This window comes from Anabas testudineus, chromosome 21 (assembly GCF_900324465.2).
Source record: "Anabas testudineus chromosome 21, fAnaTes1.2, whole genome shotgun sequence".
Taxonomy (NCBI): domain Eukaryota; kingdom Metazoa; phylum Chordata; class Actinopteri; order Anabantiformes; family Anabantidae; genus Anabas; species Anabas testudineus.
In genome coordinates, this window is record NC_046629.1 from 2836843 (window position 1) to 2862456 (window position 25614).

The following is a 25614-nucleotide window of genomic DNA, read 5'->3' on the forward strand; positions in this document are numbered from 1 at the left end:
CAGATTTAGCACCTTTATTTATTGTCACAGTGCAAATTTACTGACTCATATATACATAGCTATTTAAACGTTTGTGTATACTACACACTTAATATCAATTACAAGACAATATGGTCAATATAGTGATCTATCTGATGTGGACAAAAGATTTAATTTAATTACTAAACTAATTCAATTATGTAACATCCCGAAGCAGTAATGTTTGTCAGAAATAGCATGTTTGATGTGTATATGTGTTTCGCTGTGATCCTCCTACTCTGTCGGTCATGTGTGTGTGGTCGTGGTGGGTGATGGTTTGGGTGTGTCCCGCACATGTGATTTTTGTTATTTATGAGTGAGTGTCGCTCTCTAATTAGCAAAAGACGACAATCAAATCGTCAGCTTGTCTTATGGCTTCTCTTCTCTCGTTCTCAGCCTCACTGTGTCCTGCTGGCGTCCAAAGAGAACTCTGCTCCAGTGAAGCTGGGGGGGTTTGGAGTGGCCATCCAACTCGGAGAGTCGGGACTGGTGGCAGGAGGTACAGAGACATAAAGCGGGATAAAGAAATCGTCTCTTTCTCAGAGTCGTAACTCAGTCACACTGACGTGAAACACAAAACGTGTCATTACGTCTGATGTTCAACAATAAACGTTCATCAAAATAATTAAAAGCACTTCACACAACTTCCCTGAGAATCGGCAGATTTTTAAGTCCTAACCCAGTGATGGTTGTGTGTTCATCCACATGTACACAATAAACAAAGCTACTTTAAATGAGACTAATTAGCCTAAATAAACCAAAACACAAGGCTTAAAATAACAGCACCTACTGTCCACGTTACTGATACTACAGCACTAAAACACTGACGTCCTTTGGCTTTAATGTTGGCAAATTCTACATGTGAAACAGAAAAGTAAAAGCACATTTAGCAGCAGCTCTGAGTTAAGTAACTCTGCTTCAAACCAGAAAGTTGAACCTGGACATAAAAACTGTCTAGTTCTTCAGCTTTTATCAAGAATTAGGAAACAAACCCACAGTAAAAGCTTGTTTCCTCCTTTCTGTAACCGCAGAGAATATCTGAGCTAGAAAAATAAGTCTGAAGTCTTGAAGTGCATTTGAGCTCTTGTCAGGTACATGTAGCAATAAAAAGATGTTGCACCTCTCAAAGGAGGAAGCGACATTTCCGTTTCTTGTTTAAAGGTGTGAAAATAGAAATAAATAGTAATAAAAACTCTATAAAAAACTCTATATGCTCATATTTGTAGTTTGATGTCTTTGTATTTGTGTTCCCAGGTCGCGTAGGAACTCCCCACTTCATGGCCCCAGAGGTGGTGAAGAGGGAGCCGTACGGTAAGCCGGTGGACGTGTGGGGCTGTGGAGTCATCCTCTTCATCCTCCTCTCAGGGTGTTTGCCTTTCTACGGCACCAAGGAGCGTCTGTTTGAAGCCATCTGCAAGGGCAAATACAAGGTCAGGCGTTGATTCAGAGATCTATGTGTCACAGTGTGAGTGCAAAAAACATGTGGTCTCATACATCTGTTAAAAACAGGAGGGAGACAGCGCACGCCGGTTAATTGGACTCACATGTTATTCCTCTAATGTTTTACAGCTCACTGTTGATTTTAGCTGGTTATATTAAGACTGAAGAGGTGAAGTCATCTGTCTGAGAGCTGCTCTATAGACAGTGACGTACAGAACCAGCTAGTGTAATGATGCACATCTGGGGGCTCAGTTACCGGAGGTGCTCCACTCTCAGTGCCCCACCTCCTGACAAGAGTTAGTTTGAGTTTATCACCACTTGGCGCTTATTTAAATAGTTGCTCTCTGTTCCCACTATTAAAGACTAATTCATGGTGTCTGTTCACAGTAGTGACAGCAAAAAGAAGAAGAAGCTCATAGTAAAGAGGAAAAATAAAAACAGTGCACAACTTCCCCTGGAAGTGTTGTTGTTTTTATGAAACACTGAATACATTTGGTGGATTCATTTCAAAACGTCATGTTCTTAAAACTCTTCATGTGGTTGTAAAGTACTGTCACTTAATAAATAAGAAATGAGTTCCTCTGAAATATGGTGCAGTAAAAGTATGAGAGACAAAGTGAAGAGCCAGTAATTAGCTACATGAGTACAACTAGTGAGTTTGATTCCACCACTGGTTAATTAGTTGTAGCTGGTTATATTTGGGCTTGTAAAGTGTGTATTTGAGTGTGTGGGTGTGTTTGTGTCTGCAGATGAATCCGCGCCAGTGGAGCCAGATCTCAGAGAGCGCCAAGGACCTGGTGAGACGCATGCTGATGCTGGACCCTGCAGAGAGGATCACTGTCTACGAGGCTCTCAACCACCCCTGGCTCAAGGTACAGCAGGACGTCCAGTGCCCAGGTTGTTTGTTCTGCTGTGTCCTGTGGGTCGAGTCTGACTGAAGCTTATTTATTTGTGTATTTGTTCTGCAATCTAAAAAATAAGAATTAGAATTTCTGCTGCATCACTTTACAACAGAAACAAAAGTCAATCTGGTATTTACCATTTGTTAACCACCACGGGAAAAACCCACTAGAAGTGCTAAAAGTATAGCTTCTGCTTTAGAGAGTGTAACGTGTGGGTAGTTTCTGAGACGTGCATTCAAAGTTTTGACATTTGTGAAAACTTTTGGTTTGTTTATGAGACGTGGGTGGAATTGTAAAACCACGTAGCCTGAAGCCATCACGTAAAGTTCAGTGGCTTGTGTGGCACAGCTCTTCAAACCAGTAAACGGTGACAGTGAGTGTCGGCGCAGTGGACGTACTAGTTATGATCTGTTGGCAGCAGAAAGCTTTTACTGTGTCATCTTCAGGGGACGGTGATGGAGGAGGGACGTCTTGACAGTTTAGCCGAGGGACTTTTTTCGGGCATCCTGGCTCCAGTGCAGTTACTCCAGCATCATTCTCTAATCACATGAACCACAGCGCTCTGTGTACTTATCTGTGTGTTGTTGCAGCACATCCATGTGACCAATCTCTCAAAGCAGCTCTGTCACAAACTGACAACAACAAAATGATGAAACACTGTGCAGCTAATCAGCCAGAACCAGAGTGTTTCCTCTTTACATTTATCTTATCAGATGATTATTCTGCAGCTATTTTCAAAAGCTATTTCTTATTGGAGCCCTTTAGAAAAGCTACATCACACTGATGTTTTACAGGTTGTGTTGTGGAGAACACTCCTGTCTCCACTAAACACTGTGAAAACGTCCTAACTCGACAGCAGAGTGTGTTCAGACAGTCGTTTCTAACACTTAATGACACAGAGCTCAGTAAACGATCCCATTTGGACAAAAATAGAATTGTTTCTGTGACAGATGTTGTGCTTCTTCAAAAAGGAGAACAGATGCTGTATACCAAAAACCACAGGCACCGAAATCCGAGAACAACAAGTCTCTGGTGGGTCACAAAATAATCCCCCAGAGCTCAGGTCACTGTCACAGCAGTAACACTTCAGTGGTTCTGGTTCTGTCCTGGATCCACACACAGCTCGAGACTCCTAGGTTGTCAGAAAAACTTCAACAACACGTCACGTTACTTTTACTTTTTGGCTCTGACTGTTGTAAAACACTTCATAGACTTAGATTTGATTAAGCTTCTCCAAACCCATAAAAGTCGTTTGGTAACTGGGTCATGAGGAGTGCACTGAGCTAGTTTTCCTTCCTGTGTTGGATTTCTAAGGAGAGGGACCGGTATGCCTACAAAATCCACCTGCCAGAGACGGTGGAGCAGCTGAGAAAGTTCAACGCCCGGAGGAAGCTGAAGGTTTGCATGTGCACGCAGATCTCTTCTTTTTTTCGTTTGCTTCTCTGTGGTGATGGTTTCATCTGAGTGTGATGAGATCAATGTTGAGATGCACTCACACCGAGAGCATTTCCGTTGTTTCAGGGGGCTGTGCTGGCTGCAGTATCCAGTCACAAGTTTAACTCGTTCTACGGAGACCCTCCTGAGGAACTACATGACTTCTCCGATGACCCCAGCTCCTCAGGTACACACAGACCTACTGTACATGTGGTACTCATTCATCTTCGACTCACTTCCTTCCTCATATTTCCTTCCCCTGGTTATTATTTTTTTTAATACAGCTTCTGCTTTCTGTGAAAGGCCCTGAGCAGCCTGTTATTACCACAGACCAACCACATGTACACAGCACAGTAACCAAGCAGCCAAAAATCTGCTGCTTGAGCACATTTATTAGACAAGAAAAGAAATACAGCCTGGATTTTCTCTGCACTTTGACAGTTTCTGTCCCTGCGTAGAATAATGGACAAAGTAAATCCAGAACCTTTACAAACCACATGTTACCTGTACTATCCACTGACTGCCGACTGTTTCACACTGATATTAACACCTGTGTTTATCTGAACATTGTCAACCTGTCCGTCTGTTTCTATTACTGCTTCCTGCCTGTTAGGACTACTAGCAGCTGAACGTACGTATCTGGTGGTTCTATGTTTGTCGTGATGCCAATAATTCACTCTTAACCATTAAAAGACAAGTTTGCAATTTTCCCAGTGTGTTTTAAACGTGTGGGTTAAAAACATCGAGCAGGCAGCTTCCTAAGTAACACAATTAATTCCCTCTTTGTTTTTCTGTTGACTCGGATGAAGACTCTTTGCACAAAACAAAGACTCTGACATGTGTTAATTCTCATTTGGGAATAAACAGGACGAATGATTCTAGCATCAGAAACCTGTTCCACTCTTCAATGTGGTTCCAAGACACTTGAAAAATGGTGAACTTGTCCTTTAATAGCTGTCTCCTTGATGTTTTTAGTAACCTGCGTCCAGTACAGAAATGTTTCTGTCTCCATCCGAGTGTGTTTATCACAATTAAATTATTCGGACGCGTGTTGCAGGAGCTGTGTCTCAGGTGTTGGACAGTTTAGAGGAGATCCACGCTCTGACAGACTGCAGCGAGAAGGATCTAGATTTCCTCCACAGCGTTTTCCAGGACCAGCATCTACACACACTGCTCGATGTAAGTGTCACACACAAACACACACATACATCCAAATCTATTGGGACAGGAAGTGGTGCGTGTGACGTTTCCAGTACATTTTTCTTTCTTTCTTTTTTTAATTAAAATCCTGTTGTTAGCATCGACACAACACAAACAATAGACCACGTTTTAGACCAGTCCTCTTTCCTGGACTCGCTCGTCTGTTTGGAGGTGGTGTATGGTGCAACACTGTGAGGAGCAGCATGATAAGAGATAAAGGATTTTGTGCAAATGAGGCAAGATAAGATATTGGTTTGTCGTCTTCATTACATTAAGAATAGACTGAGTTCTGGCATCAGCTGATAAATGAACCCAGAACACATCTGTCCAGACCAAATGTCCAGACTGTGTTTTAATAATGACTTTAAAAAAAGCGAACTGGTGGTGCTAGCATAAGTTAAGAAGATTAGTTTGGAGGTGTGGACTAGAGCTACTTCAGCTGACAAAAACCACTTCAACGTTTTGAGGAGAACGTGCTTTTGTGTATCCTGTAGACTGGTCACGGCTCAGACTGTGGTTTTACTGGGCAGCGTCCAGGTTTGACTGTGACCAGGATCCTTTCTAAATGAGAGAGTGAGGGGAGCGAACTCGTCTGATCCAATCCCAACAGGATCTATTATAACACAAACTGATGAAACGTTAAATCCTGTCCTGACCGGTGTCAGAACACACGGTGGTCACCGCTGTATCGGAGCGGTCAGGGGGCCCATGCTGACCCTGTCCACCGCTGATGTTTCTACAATAGGAACTAGACCATGGAGCACGGGAAGAAGGTGGCCTGGTCTGGATAATCATATTTTCTATTCCAATATGAGCGGACGGACCATGATATGTGTCTCACTGGCACCTCAAATATAATATAACCTTCCCTGAACTTCACTGTCCAGGTTACAGGTGGAACAGGTCTGAGGATTTCAGCTGGAGCACTCTTAGAGATAAATACTGTATTACCCGTGTTATTATGATTTCAACAGCAGGTGTTTTGGACACAGCTACAGCGTAAAATGACAGATACATGATTAGAAAAGAGCATTAGCTAATAAATTCCTCCCCTGGTTCATCTCTGTGTGTGAAACACAGACTGCAGGCGCTGAACTCGACTAACGGCCGGTCGCTGCTCGTTCCTGTCACTCAGGGATGTTGACAGAGAGCCGCTTCACCCCATCAGAACCATATTGGGTCACAAATCCCAGTTCCTAGCAGCCAGCGGAGAGGCTGCACAGCTTTTAAAATCTAGTTTACAGTTAGTCTGACAGTCTGAGAGCATCATTTAGTCTCTTTGTGTTCTTATTCTCTGTTCCCTTAATCCGTTTAGTTTACTCTGCTCTCTGCGTGCTCGTGTCTGTCTCTGGGTGTTAAACAGAAAATTTGCCGGGAGGATAAACAAATTATTCAACAGCTGAGAGGTACAACACACATCGCAAAACCAGATCACTGCAACAGTAAATACTGGAAAACAGCTGCTTATGTACTGTGCTCACATTCGACTACTTTAATCCAAATATTTACTTATTGAAGATGCTGAAATAAGCTGCAGTCTGTTCATTTTCACTACAGCTAAATGTTGCTAATAAAGATTTAACAGACAGATGTACAACAGCTACATGTGACAGTGGAGAACCTACAGGACAGATGTTCTTCTCTCATTTTAAAGGATTTGCATCTCCAAAGCCTTTTCAGACTATTGAAGGATCGACTCGGCCTCCAGATGTAGCTGACTGATGCTGAACCAGGTCCTTGCTGGACTTCCCCTCTCAATGATCCTCTACAGAGGTCACATTCAGTATTTGTCACCTTAGTCTACTGCAGCTGTTTTTATTTTGTCTAATATTTTTGTGTTAGTTAATACTGTTAACGTATTTCCTATATTTTCCTCTTCTATGTTTTCAAGATTCAATTCAAAAACTTTAAACTGGTTTCGTCTTGTTACAGTTGATCTTTATTAAGACAGAAAGGAACCACAACCAAAACTAGTTCACACGATTCAAGCAGCAGCTTCCCAGAGCTGCAGCTGTTTGAGGTTGACAAGTATTAAATAGAGAATATCTGCTGCTCTCTTATCTTAATCAGGATTCCTGTTTCTCGTGGTGCAGCTGGTCTTATACAGATCAGTGAGGTCACAGGTTCATGTACAGGTTCACATCAGTTTACAACTGAGTAAAAATCAGTTTCACAAGCCACAGATGAGAAAACGTTCGGTTTATTTATTCCTTATAGCTGCTGTACTTGATCAGCTGCACATCCGCATGTGCACCAGTGAACTTTTAATTCCTCACAGCTGGACTGTCATCTGTTGACAGAGCAGGTCCTGGAATAAAACAGGGGTGAATCGGTGTCGTCATGTTAAATGACTAAAAAGCCTTTAAGAAACAAACTTCTTCTTCTGAAGCTCAAATTAAAACATCTGAGGGTGATGCAGAGGGTTCACTGAGGAAGATGAGCTGCTAAAGAGGTGTGTGTTGTGTTAAAGGCCTCGTCAGTCAGTAGCTGGAGGCTGAATAGGTTTGAAGTGCTGAAAATCTGCAGATCTGCCAAGAAGTGTGTGTGTGAGCAGCAGTGTCAGTGGGAGCCTGGGGCTGCAGATGTCTCCCCCTCCGCCTCCGCCTCACACCCCTGCCCTGCTCTGAGAGGAGGGGGGAGGCAGAGGACAGAGACTGTGAAGGAACAATGGCTTCTATTGTCAGGCCTCAGGCCACTCACAACAAGCACAGCCTCCATCACTATCTGTGCAGCTAAAGTAGCCTCCTCACAGAGGAACCCGCTGATGGGATGGAGCCGTCTGACTTAGATAACCTGCGTCTTGTTTGCTCTGTGTTGGCTGCACATTTCTGACAAACCACTTACTGCTTCCTGGGTGAGTGTGTTTCCTTCCTCTTTTACTTTTTGTCTGCTTTCCCTTTTCAGGACTTTGTGCAGCTAAAGTCAGCTGCGCTGTTTTCTCAGTGTTGGACAGATTTAAGCTTTACTGGTTCATGACCTCATCATTGACCTCAAGGAAATGATGTCTGAATTCACTTGATCCTGATTTTAAAATTAGAGCTGCTTTGTTGGTGTGATGTAACCGTGCTTGTGTGTGTGTGTGTGTGTGTGTGTGACAGTGTGGCTGTAATTTCCATTTGTGCACACGTTCCAGTGTTTCACCGTCTCAGTCTGTAAATATTTAGTTGCTGTGCTGCAGAGTCTTTGTACATTTCTCCCATTTTGAACTAAACCCCCACAGAGGTCAACTCAAGTTTGTTTAACACTCAACAAAAGCCAAACGATGTGGACGACGCTCCCCTTGAAAGGACTCGAGCTCAGTAAATACGTTGTGTGTGTGCTCAGCTTGTGGGGCGGCACGCAGCCCCTCCGTTTGGGCTCCGTGCAGCCCTCAGGCTCTCTGGGTTATTTCTGATCTTGTCAGGATTTCCTAACGAAGCTTTTCTCCTGAGGGGTTCACGCAGGTGCACACTTGAACTGTAAGACTGACGTAACATCCTGCTCCCCCTCACCACCTATTAACTTATCAGTGAATAACAGCGAAACACATTCTCACCTAACACACCCCCACAGCCCCTCGTGTTCTTCCTCTCATCTGGATTTAAGTGAAACACGTGGAACAAACCCTGGTTATTACAATAAAACCTGCATAAGAATATTTTGAGAATTGGATTTTGTTAGAAGATCAAAAACAGTAGATGCATCACAAAGATCATACGACAGGGACATGCTGAAGTAAGTCCAGACTAACAGAGACTCCCGTTGAGGCATTTTGTGGGATCTTGGTTCCTTCTTGTCTCTTTGTGGTCACTGAGGTCATTGTGTCTGTTCTTCTTCTTCTCATTTTAACTGAATGCTGTGACTTTAAAACTAAAAATAGTAATCCCGTCATACCGAGTCTCTGACCCAGGGGCCCTCCCATCCTCTAGGATCCCTGGTTCTGCTGGACCTGTTCGGTAATGATGATCCATCATTGACAAAACAAACAGCAAGAAAAAAGGTAAATGAGATTAAAAGAGGAGCAAACCTCCAGCCACGTTTTTTATTATCTGTTAAGTTTATTTTCCAACGTCTCATAGTTGGAAACTCTCATTAATCTCTTTGATGATTTCAAGCAGCTCTAGGTGCATCGTCCTCGAGCCCTTTACAGCTGATTGATTTATGTTATTCTGCTGTAATAAGTATATCAGCTATCTGTCATTTTCTTATTCCTTCTGGCAGAAAACACGATACGTCGACAGACACGTCAGTGAGCTTAGGAGTATGCTGCTTATACATCACTGTGATTTCACACGTCCTGTGTTTGTTCTGCTGCTGAACGAGCCGACGGAGTCTTTGTGAATTAAATAACTGTTTTGACTTGAGGTTTGACTTACCTCTGATTTGCTGCTATTGCGTGACAACAGAGAAGCTTCTAGTGGGTTTGTTGCTTGTTCTGCTTGTTAAGTTACATATGCAAACACACATCAAGAGCTCATAAATGTATTTCTAATGATGCTACAGGAAAGAAAAGTGGGACAGTGGCTTCTCTACACAGCCACAAGGTCACACCTCTTACAATCGATGGTCTGATGCATTTCTTTTTAAATATGCTGCAAGAGAGTCTGAGTCATATTTCAGTGCGTCAGGTCTTTTCCTTCGGTCTTTGCTTTTTACTAATTGCCAGTAATGTCATGTTCAGCCTGGTGACGTGTGACGACAAAGGCTCTAAACCAAAGATTCGTTAGACTGTTTACACTTCATGAGTTCATCGGATCGTCCTGCAGCGGTTCACCTGGTGGAAGAAGGTGGACGTTAGACCTCCTTCTTCATTCAGTGGCTTCTGTTACCATAAAATAAATGTATCTGAAGAGATACTTGGACTGTTTACTCCCATCATCAGTTATCTACCGTTCTATTTTATGTTTATTTTGATGCTGTTGCTGCTGCTGTTGCTGAGATGGGTCTCGGTGTTAGGACTCAGGTTTCTCAGCAAACATCAGATGATAGTTTCTCAGTACGACCACAGTCATGCGAGTGTTTTGAAATAAATCCACTCTCTGCTCTGAGTTGAGCTACAGCTGCTGCCTTTGTTTAGACTGTGTTTCAGGGCCGGTTTGTCTGCAAACATACAACCTCTTAAATACGCCCACGTTGGTCTCTGACTGGGTCCATACAGGCCGGTTTAGTCAGTGCAGTTTATTAGTCAGCTGGGATCATTTAAACAGAGATTCAGTGTCTCGTCGTCCTTGAATCACAGAGATGAGAAAACAGTTAATTATTTGTTAGAGAGAATAACTGGGGCTCTTTGTTTTAAATTAATTTTCCTAAATTATTCAAAGTAACATCTCTTTAAACCGTTAAAGCTCTCACCCTCATTACTCACACCTCCAGAGAGTTGTGATGAATTCATTTTACTGTAAACAAGTTCCTCTGAATTTCAGGGAAAAGAATTTAATGACGCAATCGATCAGCTTCAGTGATTCTCAGAGTGAGAAAACAAACTGCGCCGCAAAAGGTGTTTTCTAATCTGATCTAACACCATGTTTTGAGAATATGTGTGTGTGTGTGTTCACGTTATCACAAAGCAGGGCTGCATGTGGTGTGTACATCTTCTATCACTGTAAACTAGGTCAAACTATTAAATATAGGTAAAAACAAAAAACAACACCCTTTAACATGATTCTTTTATCTTTTCTGGACAAATGATGAATCTGTCTCTAGTTTTTCTGCTTTCTGGTGTTTGCTGTGAGCAGTTTTTCAGGATATTACACTTTTTAATGAAATGATCTTGCATCAGAACGTTCAGCAGCCGGACTTGTAGAAGCAGTTTTGTGTATAGGAACATTTTAGATTGGTGTTATGTGTTGAAGTTTGCAGCTGAGAGCAGCTTGATCTCATCGACGGTGTGGAAGCCGACTCACTCTGCTCACAGTTTCACTGTCTGACTGACTGATCTTTTGTTCCAGCTCTACGATAAGATCAACACCAAGTCATCCCCGCAGATCAGAAACCCCCCCAGTGATGCTGTGCAGAGAGCCAAAGAGGTCAGTGAAACAGACTGACACATTTTCACACACAACAATAAGACACATCTGCACATATCCTGTCTGTCCTCTATTAATGACTTAACACTCTGTAATGATGACAGACTCACTAGTTTCTGGCTGCAACCTCACGCTCTCTGGGCTGTATTAACCCCTCCGGCCTGTCTCTCACTAAAGCTCTAACCCATCTTTTCTCGTTTGGGTGTTTGCACAACACCATGTCCTCAAACTGTGAGATAATAAAAATCTGATTTGTATTTACCAATGTGTAGATAAAATCCTGATCTGACTCCAAAGAAGCGTCATAACCACAGTTTCCCTGGAAAACGCAGCTGCTGTTTGCTGAAGTACAGATTATACTGAATCACATATGCTGCTCCAGCAGGTCAGGACCAGTTTAGTCCACATCAGATAGTTTTCAAATTGCTGAATCAAATCTTCAAATCTGAAGACTCAGAGTTCTACAGTAAAATATGGAAAAAAACTGAACATGTTGAACAGACAGCAGCTCCGTCTGGAAAAGTCTGATCTTCTTTAAAAGTCAAACGATTAGAAAAGACACAGAACCACAAACACAAACCCTGGTGTCCACTGCAACAGTCCTGCAGACCTGTAGCACAGAGGAAAACTCCATCTTGACTGTGTGATTATATTTACAGTAAACTTTAACCACCTACTGACTTTGGCTCATCTTATGTTCCAACACTTTAGACACTGACACACTTCATTTACAGACGTATGTACTGATCTTTACTAGAGAAGACGTCTGACTCGTCTTCAGAGACAACAGGCGCTCTGTGATTGAAATACTCTCACTGAGGTGCTACCAGGACCTATAGGATGAGGACTGCTGTCATACTGAACCATACTTAAACCGTGCTAATATGAGTTAGTGACAGATGATGTGAGCTGGAGTTTAAACAGGAGAAGTAGCCTGAAGATGGATCCTGGATGGATTTTACGCTGATAAATACAATAAGAGAACATGAACCCGACAGATACAGATACAAGAAGACTTTGAGGTTCAGTTTCCAGCTGCACAGAAACGAACAGAACTGAATTAAATATTATTACGGACTCGTCTGCCGGCTTCTCCTCGTTTCTCTGGAGGTTGGTTCATTGATGATCCAGCACAGCAGACGGGCCTGTTCACCCAGTGCTAGTAAAGATGTCAGGTCTCTGTTTGACCTTCCTCATTACAGATGATGCCAGATGCAACACACACAGTGTGCTTGTGTGCTGTTAGTGTGGTGTGATGGTCTCCAGGGTCTCACACACACACACACACACACACACACACACACACAGTAGGTTTGAGTTTATGTGTTTACTTCTCACTCGAGCAGGATGCAGACTGGAACTGATGCCTGACGAGGAGTGTGAAAGAACAGTGTGAGGGGGAGACGGGGATCAGTGCTGTGCATTGAGAGCGTGTCTGCACGTGCACGCCGGCGGCTGGCGGCTACACTACGTGCTGTGTGTTTACGTTGCACGCTTTGTTGAGGGAGCAATTAAAAAGTCTGAGCAGTGAGGGAGTGGGCGAGGGCTGGCGTCTTAAATCCCAGATCTGTTAAGACAGGGAAAACCGTTTAGGGAGCCGAGTTCTGTTTTATGTGGTTTTGGTTCTTGGCTAATTAACACGACTGTGCTGCACTGTGTCCGAGAAGTTCTGCTCCTAGAGTCTGGGTCACATTTTCCTACTGAAGTCTGGATGGATCCAGATTAATGGACGGAGCCACAACAGATGCAACATGTCTGACCGAGACGTTTCTGTTTTATTAGTTTCCTCAGCAGCGAGCGAAGCCTTAAAGACGCGTCCAGACCAGGGCCTGACTGGACTTAACGGGTCTGGGAGTAGACAGTTTGAGTAGAATTCAGAGTGTGGACCAATAAGGTCTCAGAATACTTTACAATAAGTCAATGTTTGATGTCTGAGTTAGAACCCAAGCCTTTAGTTTCCCCGCTGCTTCAGGACTTTATCAAATCAATCCTTTCATCTTGACTGTGCCGTTTCAAACGACCCCGCCGCCTCCTCTGCTTTACTTCTGTCTCCACTGATTCATTCTGGCTGAAATACTTGGAACCAGCTTCTAGTGGACTCTATTGGGTGATAGATGCTTCAAACTTCAGCAAAGCTTTTCTTCTCACTGCACTAATACAATGAATCTAGCACCAAACCTGATCAGTTCTCTTAGTGTTAGAACTAATCTTTCTTGGGGGTGAGGGTTTCGCTTTGGCTGTCGATACTAATCTCACGACCTGTTCACAGCCGCTCAGATACGTTGGCACTGATCTAAGTACAGGTGGAGGTCATATCTTCCCTGACCTCTGTCATCATCTCTCTTAAAAGGAAGGTCAGCAGCTTGTATAACCTTCTTCCTGTGTCTTCCTCCACTTAAGAGTTCCTCCCAAGACGAAGCAAGTGGCGCTTTGAAACATCTGGAATATGTAAGAGCTCATCACACTGCTGCTGTGTTCAAACTACAACTGAGTAGAACTCAAGGCCAAATGTTTTTTCAAAGTGTAAAAGTACTGGAGGTGGTTTGGACCCGGACGAGACCCGTGAAGGTCGCTGCAGGTCCTTCAGCACGAAAGGTCACAAACATCTGGATGTTCTTTAACTACCTCAAGTAGTTGATGAACATCCAGCGGGTTTCAGTAGTAACCTCACACACACACACACACACACACACACACACACACACACACACACACACACACCCTCCCTCAGAACTCGCACCTCTACAAAGCCACATTCACCAGTCAGGCGCAACATAACTGGAGCTGACATCAAACCCAGTCATGTCAAAAGGGCAGTCGTGGGGGGGGGGGGGGGGGGGACGTGAAGCCTTGACCAGTTCCTTTAACTCACAGTTGCGTCCAAAGTTGGGCTCAGACTCTCTGAGCAGCCGACGGAGGCAGAGTGAGGGGAGGTTTTAGGGACTGGAGCTGGTTGTTTGCGGTTCCTAAGCCGTCGCAGGTCCAGTTGGGTTCTTGACAATAACTGTGTGTGTTTGTATTTAAAAACAAAAAGACGTCGACTGCGGCTACAAACAAACAAACAAACAAACTGTCTGATGCTGTTTCTCTGCGTCTTCAGGTGCTGGAAGAGATCTCCTGCTACCCCGAGAACCACGAAGCTAAAGAACTCAGACGGATACTGACTCAGCCACATTTCATGGTGAGTCCGGGGGCCTCGTATCGTACGGGGGGGGGGTTCCTTAACAGACATTTAGTCTGCTGACTGGACTCTGCTATCTACGTTCCACAGACACTGAAGGCCTCATCGAACACTTATGTGTCATATTATCTGTATAGTAACTTCCTCTGCCTCCCTCCGCGTGACGGCAGAAAGCAGCCGCTGACTTTTAACCCAAACAGATATTAAAAGGTCAAAGTATTTGTTTAAGATGTAGAAATACCTGAAGATACGTGTCAGTGAGTAGACGAGTGTTTGAACGGTGGACGGGTCGAACAGCGGGAGCAGCAAGGGTTAAACCAGTCAAGGGAAAGTTATTCTAGCTCTGTCAGCAGCCTCTCCTGCTAATCCCACCACATTATTGCGCCTGATTTCCATCTCTGGTCGATGACCCGCTCTGTATCACATAGACAGACCGGCAGTGGGGTGGGGGGGCCGTGACGCAGGGGAGGAGGCACATAAAACAGAAGCAGATGAGAAAAGTGAATTACAGTGAAATGTTAGAAACAGATCATTAATCAAATGAGTGTTAGGATCCAGACCAGATCCAGAGGGTCCAGACTGGGGGAGTGAGAGGGGGGGCTAGCTGTTACACAATGTGCTGTGTCAGGTCAAAGGTCCGACTCCCCCAGAGTGAGAACGGACGCTCCGTCATGTTCGACATTCCACTGAGCACCAGACGAACCACATGAGGATGTTGTGCTGGTTCCTTCTTTGATTTGATTGGTTTGAACAGTTTTATTTTCAGGAACAGAAACTGAAGTTTTCTGTCCTGTAAAACGCTCGAACCAGTTATCGAACCCTTTGTCAACACGTTTCATAAAAAACCAAACAACCAAACCTGCTCCACCTCCCTGCAGCTGGATTTCAGCATTGTTCAGCACCTCCTGAGGGGTGCTGTAACTTCAAAGCAGGTTCACATCACCACCAATAGGAAACCTGACCCCCACCTCGCTGTTGTTTTACATGTCAAACTATCCTCTGTGCTTTCATCGTATTTTATTTTATCATCCTGTGGAATCACTAATACTTCATCTCTTTAAGAACGACGCCTACAATTTTATAAAATACCTTTATTAAAAATATCGTAGACGGAGGAGCGAGGTTCTTCAGAGGAGAGAACTTCAGCTTCTCCTTTCTTACCATCCTCTCACTCTCTCACTTCTCTTGTGTGCCCTCGTTGACCTCGTCACCTCGCCCTCATTAGGACACAGTCACACAACTTTAACTTCCTCTGCGTCTCATAACATGAAGTTTCTTTCTGCATGTGATGTCATTTGAGACGGGAGTTAGAGCCGCTGCCGTTTCCTTCATGTCTCTGATCTGTGTGTGTTTGTGTGTGTGAGACGCAGAGGGAAGGCAGTGACAGGTCTCCTCTTTGTTGAGGTTTGATTGCTGTTCTCTGAAGTTCAGACCGGTTTGTTAAAGTGCCACTCAAGGGCTTCTGTGGCTGTCACACGAGTAGAGTCAAACACTCTGTGGGTGTGAAGCATCGCTGGTTGTGCTGCAACACTCAAACAGCTGCTGTAACTCAAACAGACAGGAGGGTTTCACACCAAAGGCACCTGTGGGGAAGGGGAATACCTGAAACTACAGAGGAGAAGAAGACAAAGTCGTCATGTAAGTTCCTCCTTTAGTGGCCTGACTGCAGAACAGGAGCGGTTCCTCCTCTGCGGGTGGTTTCTTGGTGCTGGGATATTTCTCTACCAATGGATCCATCTATGGTCCAGTGTTTGTGAGTGATCAGGTCAAAGTCAATATTTAGAACTTTAGTTCTAAATTTAATGAAACTCTTATCAAAGAACAGGATTGGTCGGCTTTTATTTTTAGTTATTAAAACACTGGATGTCACGACTTCATGTCTAATGTCTGCTTGTTACAGTAATTTAGAATCCAGCTGTTTTCCTCAGACGTCCCCTTGTTCAGGATCACGCTGACGTTTTCTCTCTCAGACCACCACACTGTTTGTTTCCTCTCTCTAACTCGTGCGTTTGTCACCACAGGCCTTGTTGCAGGCCCACGACGTGGTGGCCCACGAGGTTTACAGCGACGAGGCTCTGAGGGTGACCCCTCCGCCCACCTCGCCCTACCTGAACGGAGACTCCCCAGAGAGCGCCAACGGAGACATGGACCTGGAGAACGTCACCAGAGTCCGTCTGGTCCAGTTCCAGAAGAACACGGACGAGCCGATGGTACGGTTTCACGTAATGAGCCCGAGGCGACACTAGAGCTCGGTGCTGGTCCTCAGGTTCTGACTGTGTCTGTGTGTTAACTCCTGCAGGGCATCACCCTGAAGATGAACGACACAAACCACTGCATCGTAGCAAGGATAATGCACGGGGGAATGATCCACAGACAAGGTCCACAGACCACACGCTGCGACCGACACTTATGACGACACCCCCATGAAGACATTTATAAATTTCCTTCTGGTTCAATATTCAACCACCGACTTTTGTCTCGTTTCCTTTCAGGAACGTTGCACGTAGGAGATGAGATCAGAGAGATCAATGGCATCAGTGTGGCCAATCAGACTGTGGAGCAGCTGCAGAAGATGCTGGTGAGTGTGTGTTTTATACTTGATACACTAAACCTGTGTTTGCCAACAGTTACTTCTCTTCTGTTTCCTGCATTTTGCACATGTTACATCAGTGTTTACATTTGGCACCGTGAGACATTTCTGAGATGAAGAACACACCTCGCCCAGTTTCATCCAGACCTGACAGACTTTTTCCTTCATTAATGTCTTAAACAGTTCGTTGAATTTTAAAGTCGCTGCTGATACGTTTTCTGTGAATCGATCTTTATCTGCAGCTCTGATCTTTACAAACACACGTCACATGTTGAACTGAAGTTTTCTGACGTGTGTGTCCACAGAGAGAAATGCGCGGCAGCATCACCTTTAAAATCGTGCCCAGTTACCGGACGCAGGGCTCCTCGTGTGAGGTAACGCCTCCTCTCCCTCTTCTCTGCTCCTCATCTGATTACTAACTGCTCGCCAGATTATTGAGCGTGTGTGTAACCCAAGTATGCAGTGTGTGTGTGTGTGTGTGTGTGTGTGTGTGTTTTGCTGTGTCTTGCTGGGGCTGACTCTGATATTCAGCACACCAATTTCACAACCAAGATACCGGAACCTCCACACCCTAGTATTCTCCCCCTCTGGTCACACCCCTCTGTGTGATCCCGTCCCAACCAGCACACACACACTACAGGGGTGGACAGAATAACAGAAACACCTTACGACTCGGTGTCACCTGTCCACGTTTACATCTGTCGTGTGTTTGCAGTGGTTCTGTTGTGTTGTGTAAACTGAGACTTTAGAACGTGCACAAAACAGAACATGTTAAAAAAGTGAGTAGTAGTAGATGTTCGTAGCGTCGTAGTCGACCTGTCTACTTTACTGTCCTAGTTCATTCTGACAGTTCAGTTTTACAGAAGCTGAAAAGCAACATTACATGACCTTCGTATTTTATACAGCATCTGATTTTCAAAGTAAAAGCTCAGTTAACAAATAACACAGCCTGTTTTTTTACTGACTTCCTGGAAACTTTTCTTATAATTTTCTAAAAATTGTCAATTTCTAGGATATTTTCAGTAAAGTCTCACAGTTAGAAGGCGCCTGCGTATTGTGTTTAGGTTTTTAAGAAAAATAGAAAAAGAGCTGTTGTAGGTGGAAAAACAGAATCGATCAGCATTTCACAAAAAATCAGTTCATATGGATTCAATAGACGCTGCTGCTGCACACTGGCTGACGCTTATAGTTCATAGCTGCGATTTCACACTAAACCTCCCTATATGAGCTGTTATAAATACTAAAAATGATGAGGCACCTCCTGTGTAATCAGCTGACATCCCTTCCAGTAAAGTCAAATAGTTTCTGAAGTATTTTACTTAAAAACAGTTGAGCAGTTAGTGAATTCCTACACTGATCATTTCTTGAGTACATCTTGGTAATTACAGGCTCAAGTAACAGAATGATGAAATCATAACATTATTTTTATATTGATCTTTGTTTGATTTCTGTTTTACTATATACTAGTGAAATGAAATAAAACATTTCAAATAACTCTTTATTATTTATTCAGTGATTAATAATTTTCATTTACATAGCAGCGAAGAACAGTTTCCCAGTAGAAAGAAAGTAAAGTAAAAAATAAGTTGTACTGTAAAATTACCACAGTTTAAAAAGAGCAGAAACCAAACGACAGAAACATTCAACCTACACAAGCTATATGCAAAGAAAAGCTGAGTCAGCGGGAAGTCAGAAGCTTTATTTCTCCTTTTGGGACAAACAGAAATTAACTATTGTAATCTGGCACCTGGCCACGTAAAACCTTGTATGTAATTAGATTATTTTAAACTGGACTGAAAGAGAAACAGACTGAGAATGGGACGGTTATTGTGGTTGCCTGTATTTAGGTTCCAACTCTGTGACAGTTTGGCTCTGTTGAACTTTTATTTTGAAGAATCAAGTCCACAAACTACAACTCTGCCATTTTTAGCTGACGACAGAAAAAGTAAAGTAAATTTAACCCGTTTCCACCTGGCAGTGAAAAGCGAGGCCGCACGCAGAACGACGCTGTTCAAAATAGTTTATTAAATCAAAAACGGCAAAGTTAATTAAACCTAGTGTTAGACAATCGAAAGTCAGTGTGCAGTGTTCGGGGAGAGGATGCCAGGCTCCAGGCTCCAGGAAGACCAGCGAGAGACAGAACACAGGTGCTGGTCTTCATCCTCTTTGAAGGTCTGGTCCAAACCAGCTACCAGCTAGTAGAACAGGGAGGCAGCACGAGGGCCGTCACAAACTTAACAAGCGTCTCCACAGTTCTCATCAGAATGTGTTTGTTTGTGCAGAAACTTCATCCATCTTAAACTTTAGTAGTAAACTCAGCAGTTCAGACTTGATGATGATTCTGTTTTAGTTTTTTGGTCGTCCAGCACACACACACACACACACACACCAGCTCTTCAGATCAGTGTCCTGTTAGTGTGGCGCCCCCCTGTGGTGACGTGCAGGCCAGAGAACTGCTGCTGATGTCTCTCATATATTGTTTTATTGTCCTGTGGTCGGTGTGTGTGTGTGTGTGTGTGTGTGTGTGTGTGTGTGCACTGCTGACCTGTGTGTCTTATTTCAGAAAGAGTCCCCCACCACCTCCAGGCAGTCCCCTGCCAATGGCCACTCCAGCATTAACAGTTCTATCTTGGTAAGGACCCCCACCCCTGAAAACCCCTACAGAGACCCCCCCCCCCATTCCTCTCTCCTCTCCCCCTCCAGTGCGTCTCATTTGTCACTTTGATGTGTCGTCGTATTTTTACCGTCAGTAGATCCACTGTCCATCCACCATGTGTTGGTTTAACTTTAAGTTATTCGGGTTCGAGGTCGCAGGTCGCTCTCTTCACTGTAGAACTCCTGAGTCGAGTCGTTGTCGTTCTCCCTGTTCATCTGTTTGAGCCGAAGGCCCCGGTGTCCGATATCTCAGTTAACAAATTGGTGTGCCTCATGAAGCCTGCTGCGTGCTGTGCTGACTGCTGACACGACACGCTCGGCGGTACGGGGGACACGCACTCCGTGCTCCCGCTCTGCAGCTCTTTGTTTCTGCGCGAGGCTTCGGACAGACACTGTGGTCGTGCTGATGCTGCAGCTGCTTTGCTTGCTCTGTGCTTGCTTGGTTGCTCCACAGCCAGATCTGCTTTAACAGATGAGAATCACTCTCTTCTCTTTTCCACTTTCCCTGTTTTCCATGATCAGCAGTTAGACTGCAGGTGACTGTGCAAGCATGGTTTCTCACGTTCCTCAAAAGGAAATCTGAATGTTCTCTTTTTGTTTCACTGTAATATTTCTATGCTGTTTAACCCTGTCTCTCTGTCATCAATGGTTTAATCCCACAGGACCTGCCATCCACCATTCAGCCCAAAGGTCGACAGGTGAATAAAAGTCTCTTACTCACTAGCTCCTCACAGTACAGCTTCAACATCCCTCCCCTTTTACACTGAAGTGTGCGTCTTGACTTCTTCCCAACCCTCTTTTCTCTTTTCTGCTTCATAAAACTCATCAGTATAACCGGGATTCATTGTTTTGCTTAGAGTGAACGGATCCTGACCATTTTTAACTCTGACTAATACTTGATATTGAGTCTACTCCAAAATGCACTCAAATTAAATTCTATAATTGACATTAAATATGCTGCAGCTGTTACCAGACCAAGAGAAGCAGAAATGAAATTATACTGCATTGACTCAACATAATTCAACAGTCTGTGGTGTTAATGCACATGCACACACGTCTCTGTGGTCCTTCTCCAACAGTCAAACCTCCACAAATAAAATGCCTCCAAATATTCGGACACGTACAGTAATGACACTGCAGTGGTCACAGAAGAAGATTTGAGATCCAATCTGAAACGAGAGGGAAACAAAAATAGTTACTGCTACACACTGTGCTTATCAGGAAATAGATTTTCAGTAAAACAAAAAAGACCTGCTCTGGGACTTAGGCACAACCAGAACTAATCCCATCTGGTTCCTGTCAATCTACTGTGTAAAGCAGTACATGTAGTACATACCTCTGTAGAGTCGTTTTGTCCAACATTCAGCCAAATTCTGAAGGAACTTCCTGAACTTCTCAGTCTTAGGATCTGATCCTGTGCGAAGACGTCTAGACTGAATCAACACGAGTGACCACTGTAGTGTTTGAGGTCTGATAATAACAACACAGGCATTGTTGCACCCTGCAGAGCTACAGATTAACCCGAACCACTCCTCCCTGGTTCATTCCTGCTGCAAAGTTTATCTCAAATCAACAAAAATTTTACATCACTCACCCAAAATCATGCCCCCCCCCCCACCCTCTAAGTACCAGGAAATTGTTCTTGTGATTGTGGCTCCTACCAACAGAGGGCAGTGGTCCACTACTTACCACTGAACAGTCTCATACTTTACTGTGTGCTCATAAGAAGTCAATATTAGCAGTTCTTCATCCCTGACCTCTCTCCACCATCATCCTCCCCTCCACCATCCTTGGCCGCCATATTGTTTGGCTGTTTAGATGTTGCATAGCCGTTTTGCTGCATGATGTGTGTGATGCTTTCAAATCCTAGATTGTATCCAGACCTCCAATCAAGGACAAACTGGCTGTTAAGGTAAGAGACAGCCTCCCCCACCCCCCTCCAAAAAAGTGACTACTTCTACACTTTGGTTCCAAACACTTGTACCAGCTCACTTTCACACCGAGAGCAGACTGTGAAACAGCAACATGTGGTTGAAATGGTGAACAGCGAGATAATGAGTGTTGTTTTCCACTAATGGACACATAAACAATGCCTGTGCTGTTAATTACCAGTGTGCTGAGTGGCTCATTAACAGCCCAGCAGCGTCTGGGTCTGTGTCACTGGAGAAAGGCCTTTATTGGAAAGTAGCTTCCTACCTGGCAACCAAAACGCCTCCATGATTTAATCCCCCCCCAAGAGTCCACTGCTCAGTGTTTCGGTTCTCGCTCTCATGATATGCAAAAGAAAGTACACTGTCTCCTCTCCACCTCTCTGTACCTTTTCCAACACTTGCATCATCCACATCTTTCACACTTGACTGATTATTTCAGAAACCCCAGCGCCTCCACCTCACCCCCCTCCGACCTTTCTGCTTTCAACATCCCACACAGATCTACGTGAGGGCCCAGTTTGAATACGACCCCTCCAAAGATGAACTCATCCCGTGTAAGGAGGCCGGCATTCGCTTCCAGGTGGGAGACATCATCCAGATCATCTCAAAGGACGACCACAACTGGTGGCAGGGCAAACTGGAGAACACCAAAAACGGCACGGCGGGACTCATCCCGTCGCCAGAGCTGCAGGAGTGGTGAGAGGAAAAAAAAAACACACTCAGCATCTGCATCATGAAGTTTATCAAAGGCAGCACCAAATCAGGAGGCCGTGCATTCATTATTTAAATAAACACATCACATAGTTTCAGTTTCCCACTGAAAACATATCAAAACTTCTTAAAGTGACATAAAGTAATTTGATCTGTACGTGAAAACACAAAGTTTCTCTGTCTGTGTGACAGGCGAGTGGCGTGTATAGCCATGGAGAAGACCAAGCAGGAGCAGCAGGCCAGCTGCACATGGTTTGGCAAGAAGAAGAAGCAGTACAAAGACAAGTATTTGGCAAAGCACAACGCAGGTACAACACACACACACACACGCGTATTCACATGCATGTGCACACAAAACAAGCTGCAGATGAGTTACTGTTGGTCAGTTCCGTCGCCACTAAATGCATGTTTCTATGTTGCATTACACGTACACGAGGGAGAGCGTGTTGGTGTGTGAGCATGTGTCTGTTTGTGTAGCTGTAGCTTGTGTGGAACAGGATGTTGTAGCACGGAGCCACAAAGCTGTCAGGGAAGCAGAAATCTTATACAGGCACAGGAGCGATTTGTGGGCAGCTTGGTGACGCCAAGTTTGAACCAGCAAATCTCTTTTTAGGTGCATGCTTGCATTAGAGGGTATGTCTGTGTGTGGCAAAGTATCTTAACTGTTTGTTGCTCATCACATGAAGAGGCCCAGAGGAAGCAGCTGATAATTTTCATAATGTCTGAACATAAATGTAAAATATACTGTAGAGCCACTACTCGAATTACCCTGTAGAGTCCAGCTCTGAGACTGGGCCGAGGTGTTGTCGGGTAAAAAGTCAACACGTGTGTTTGCAACCGGAGCTGCGGCTGGAGGGGGGTGCAGGGGGAAGAGGGGGTGCTCAGTGCTGAGACACAGGAAGTTTTTGTTTTCAGTCCAACATGCAATAAGCTGCAGCTTCACTTCAGCTTTGATGTCATGTTACTGTGTTGAAGAAGTTTCTAAGCTGAGTTACTTTCGTAGTAAGACGTCACCGTCTCCTCTGACGATGTGACAGGAATCTGAAGGACACAGTGTTCGACAGTGTGCAGTATGTTTGTTTGGGTGTGTGTGTCTGAAAACTGATGTTAAGCACGTCTGTCCAGCTCAGCACCTGCTCGTGTCCATCTACACAGAGCTGCCTTCATATTCCTCTGCATGCAGAACCGAACACGCAGAACGAATGCATGGACTCCACAGTCATCTGCATCTTTAAAACAGTCGATCCTCCACCATCACTCGTCCTGTTCTGACAACTTCACGTTTACCACTTTAATCCCATCTATGTGTTCACCTGCACTAACTAGGGTTGAATACTGGGAACGTTTCTCAGGAATTCTCACCAAACTGTTTCCTTCACGGGAGAAAAAATAGCTGCTGCATTTTTGTGTGCATCAAATGCAAAACTTCTCCAAACTGTCGATGCCGATCCAGGTTCAACCTTAAATTACTATCATTCCTTTTGTTTTTAGTATCGCTGTGCGGCAGAATATTTTATAAACAGTGAACATACCTGTTTTCAACACCATTTCAAACAGCACGTCTGTTTGTGAACACAGATCGAGCAGCTGCTCCCGACTGCCCTTTACTTCTTGGTGTCTTGTATGACAGGAAAACCACCAGTAAACAGACACACAGACAGTTTTCATGTACACGCTGAAGAATAAAGGTCAGCCGGCGACACGTGCACTGACACATTGAACACAGAGTGCAGTTTGGAGCTGTGATTAGTAAAACTGAAAATGCCAAACGACAGGGAAAAGCAGACAAATCGTCACCTCGTCTGTGTTTTATACTGTACTGTTCATTTAGGACAGGATTTAAGACAATCAGACAGTTCTACGTAGGTGCAGTGGTTTTTCTATCTCAAACACATTATAGGCACATATTACATCATAACACCTGTCAGACAGTAACATTAAATTAGAAAATTAAAATAAACCGTGTTATGATCAGTCGTTTTAAAATCCCAGTCTGAGGCTCTGTTGTGTTGCTGGTGATGGTGCTCGCTGTTACCACATCTCCCTCAGCGACATATCACCAGCTGATGTGCGTTCACCCTCCAACAGCAACAACAGCAGCACTCTGTGTATTTCCATCTCCACTGATGGCACTGTGCAGCACTGCACAGCTGTCCAGCTGTTGTATCTTGCTGTTTGTGTTTTGTAATTCTGCTGTTGTAACCATGTTATGACCCCTCCTGTTCATCTCTCTCGCTTTCTCCTACTGAACGGCCTCTCTGCATGTAAGTAACAACCAGTGACGGCAAACTGTTGTCATCTCTGTCTCTCTTCTGTTAGTCTAAACCAGCTGTCACTGCCTGTGTTTCAGTTTAGTTTCTGTTGATGCTGTAAAGAAACAACAGAAGGCTGAGACAAAACTGAAACCGTGTAGCTTAGTTTGTGTGTTGTGGTGTTGATCCTAACCCATTTTCTAATCTGTGTATGTACAAATGTGCTCATCACACTCACACAGACAGTTACAGTTTGACAATTATTCACCACCAGTTTAATGAGCTGTAGCTGTTCTGTAGCCGCCTGTTACACAAGAACCCGGTGACTTGTGGGTATTGTATTTTGCTTGTCAGCACCCTGAGACGGCGGCTGCATGGAGGCTCATATTACAGAGGCAGAGGGACACAGTGATCATGTGATAGACTGTGCACCACAGACATCAGACTACCTGCAACGTATCCTGGTCTATGTTTAGTCACAGAGTAAAAGAAGTGGGATAAAATACAATTAGTGCAGAGTTGCATGAAGCTTTAAGTTCCAAAAACTAGACATCATCTCTCCACTCACTGATTTTTTTATCTGCTTTGTTTTGATAAATCTTCATCATACAGTCACCAGGTGTGTTTCAGACTTTAGACTGGTTGTTCTCACTCTCAGCTCCCTGTCTGTTGTTTGTCGCAGCACAGTCTCCTCCACATCCTCTTAAAATGTGTCCTTCTTTGCCTCCAGTGTTTGACCAACTAGACCTCGTCACGTATGAAGAGGTTGTGAAGCTTCCTGCTTTCAAGAGGAAAACACTAGTTTTGTTAGGTGAGTAATACCAAGTTAGAAAAACTCTCAGCTTAGGTCTATTAACAGCTGCTGCAGAGAAGCCATAAATACTCCCACTGTTTCTAATGTTACTAACACTGTTAGAAACTGGTAGTTGTGGCACTGAAATAACAGCTAAAATATAAGTTTTTACCTGATTCGCAGCTCTGAATCGGGGCTGAATGATATGTAACATTTAATAGATAACTTCAGTGTCACTGTTTTCACACTATTTAGCATAGTTTGGATATAAAATGTTCACAACAAGGGTTCAGACTAGAGCTTCATCATCCTTGACCAACAACAAACAGATAAACGACAATAATGAAGTAAATGGCAGCTACGGTGGCAAGAAAAAGTATGTGAACCTTTCAGAATTTCAGTCAACAGTATTAAAAAATACAAAGTTCCTGAAATAATAACACAAAAATATTGAATATTGAGAACAAAACCTCACAGTGCTAGTGGGAAAAGTATGTGAACA

The 25614-nt window shown here is 44.0% G+C and overlaps 1 protein-coding gene across 4 annotated transcripts in view; it reads left to right on the forward strand.

The window, feature by feature from the left end:
* Positions 1 to 25614, forward strand: part of caska (calcium/calmodulin-dependent serine protein kinase a) — a 91648-nt gene that overhangs the window by 62764 nt on the left and 3270 nt on the right. Inside the window, exons 6-24 of one of the 4 annotated variants that reach the window (XM_026377102.1) lie at positions 415 to 517; positions 1273 to 1448; positions 2208 to 2330; positions 3675 to 3758; positions 3882 to 3981; positions 4852 to 4973; positions 10922 to 10999; positions 13400 to 13447; positions 14100 to 14180; positions 16202 to 16390; positions 16480 to 16558; positions 16673 to 16758; positions 17076 to 17144; positions 19334 to 19402; positions 20088 to 20123; positions 21296 to 21337; positions 21856 to 22052; positions 22260 to 22375; positions 25050 to 25130. In XM_026377102.1, the coding sequence (XP_026232887.1) occupies positions 415 to 517; positions 1273 to 1448; positions 2208 to 2330; positions 3675 to 3758; positions 3882 to 3981; positions 4852 to 4973; positions 10922 to 10999; positions 13400 to 13447; positions 14100 to 14180; positions 16202 to 16390; positions 16480 to 16558; positions 16673 to 16758; positions 17076 to 17144; positions 19334 to 19402; positions 20088 to 20123; positions 21296 to 21337; positions 21856 to 22052; positions 22260 to 22375; positions 25050 to 25130 (1879 nt within the window). The remainder of the gene's footprint in view (positions 1 to 414; positions 518 to 1272; positions 1449 to 2207; positions 2331 to 3674; positions 3759 to 3881; positions 3982 to 4851; positions 4974 to 10921; positions 11000 to 13399; positions 13448 to 14099; positions 14181 to 16201; positions 16391 to 16479; positions 16559 to 16672; positions 16759 to 17075; positions 17145 to 19333; positions 19403 to 20087; positions 20124 to 21295; positions 21338 to 21855; positions 22053 to 22259; positions 22376 to 25049; positions 25131 to 25614) is intronic. The other 3 variants (XM_026377103.1, XM_026377104.1, XM_026377105.1) reach the window with 3 other exon arrangements.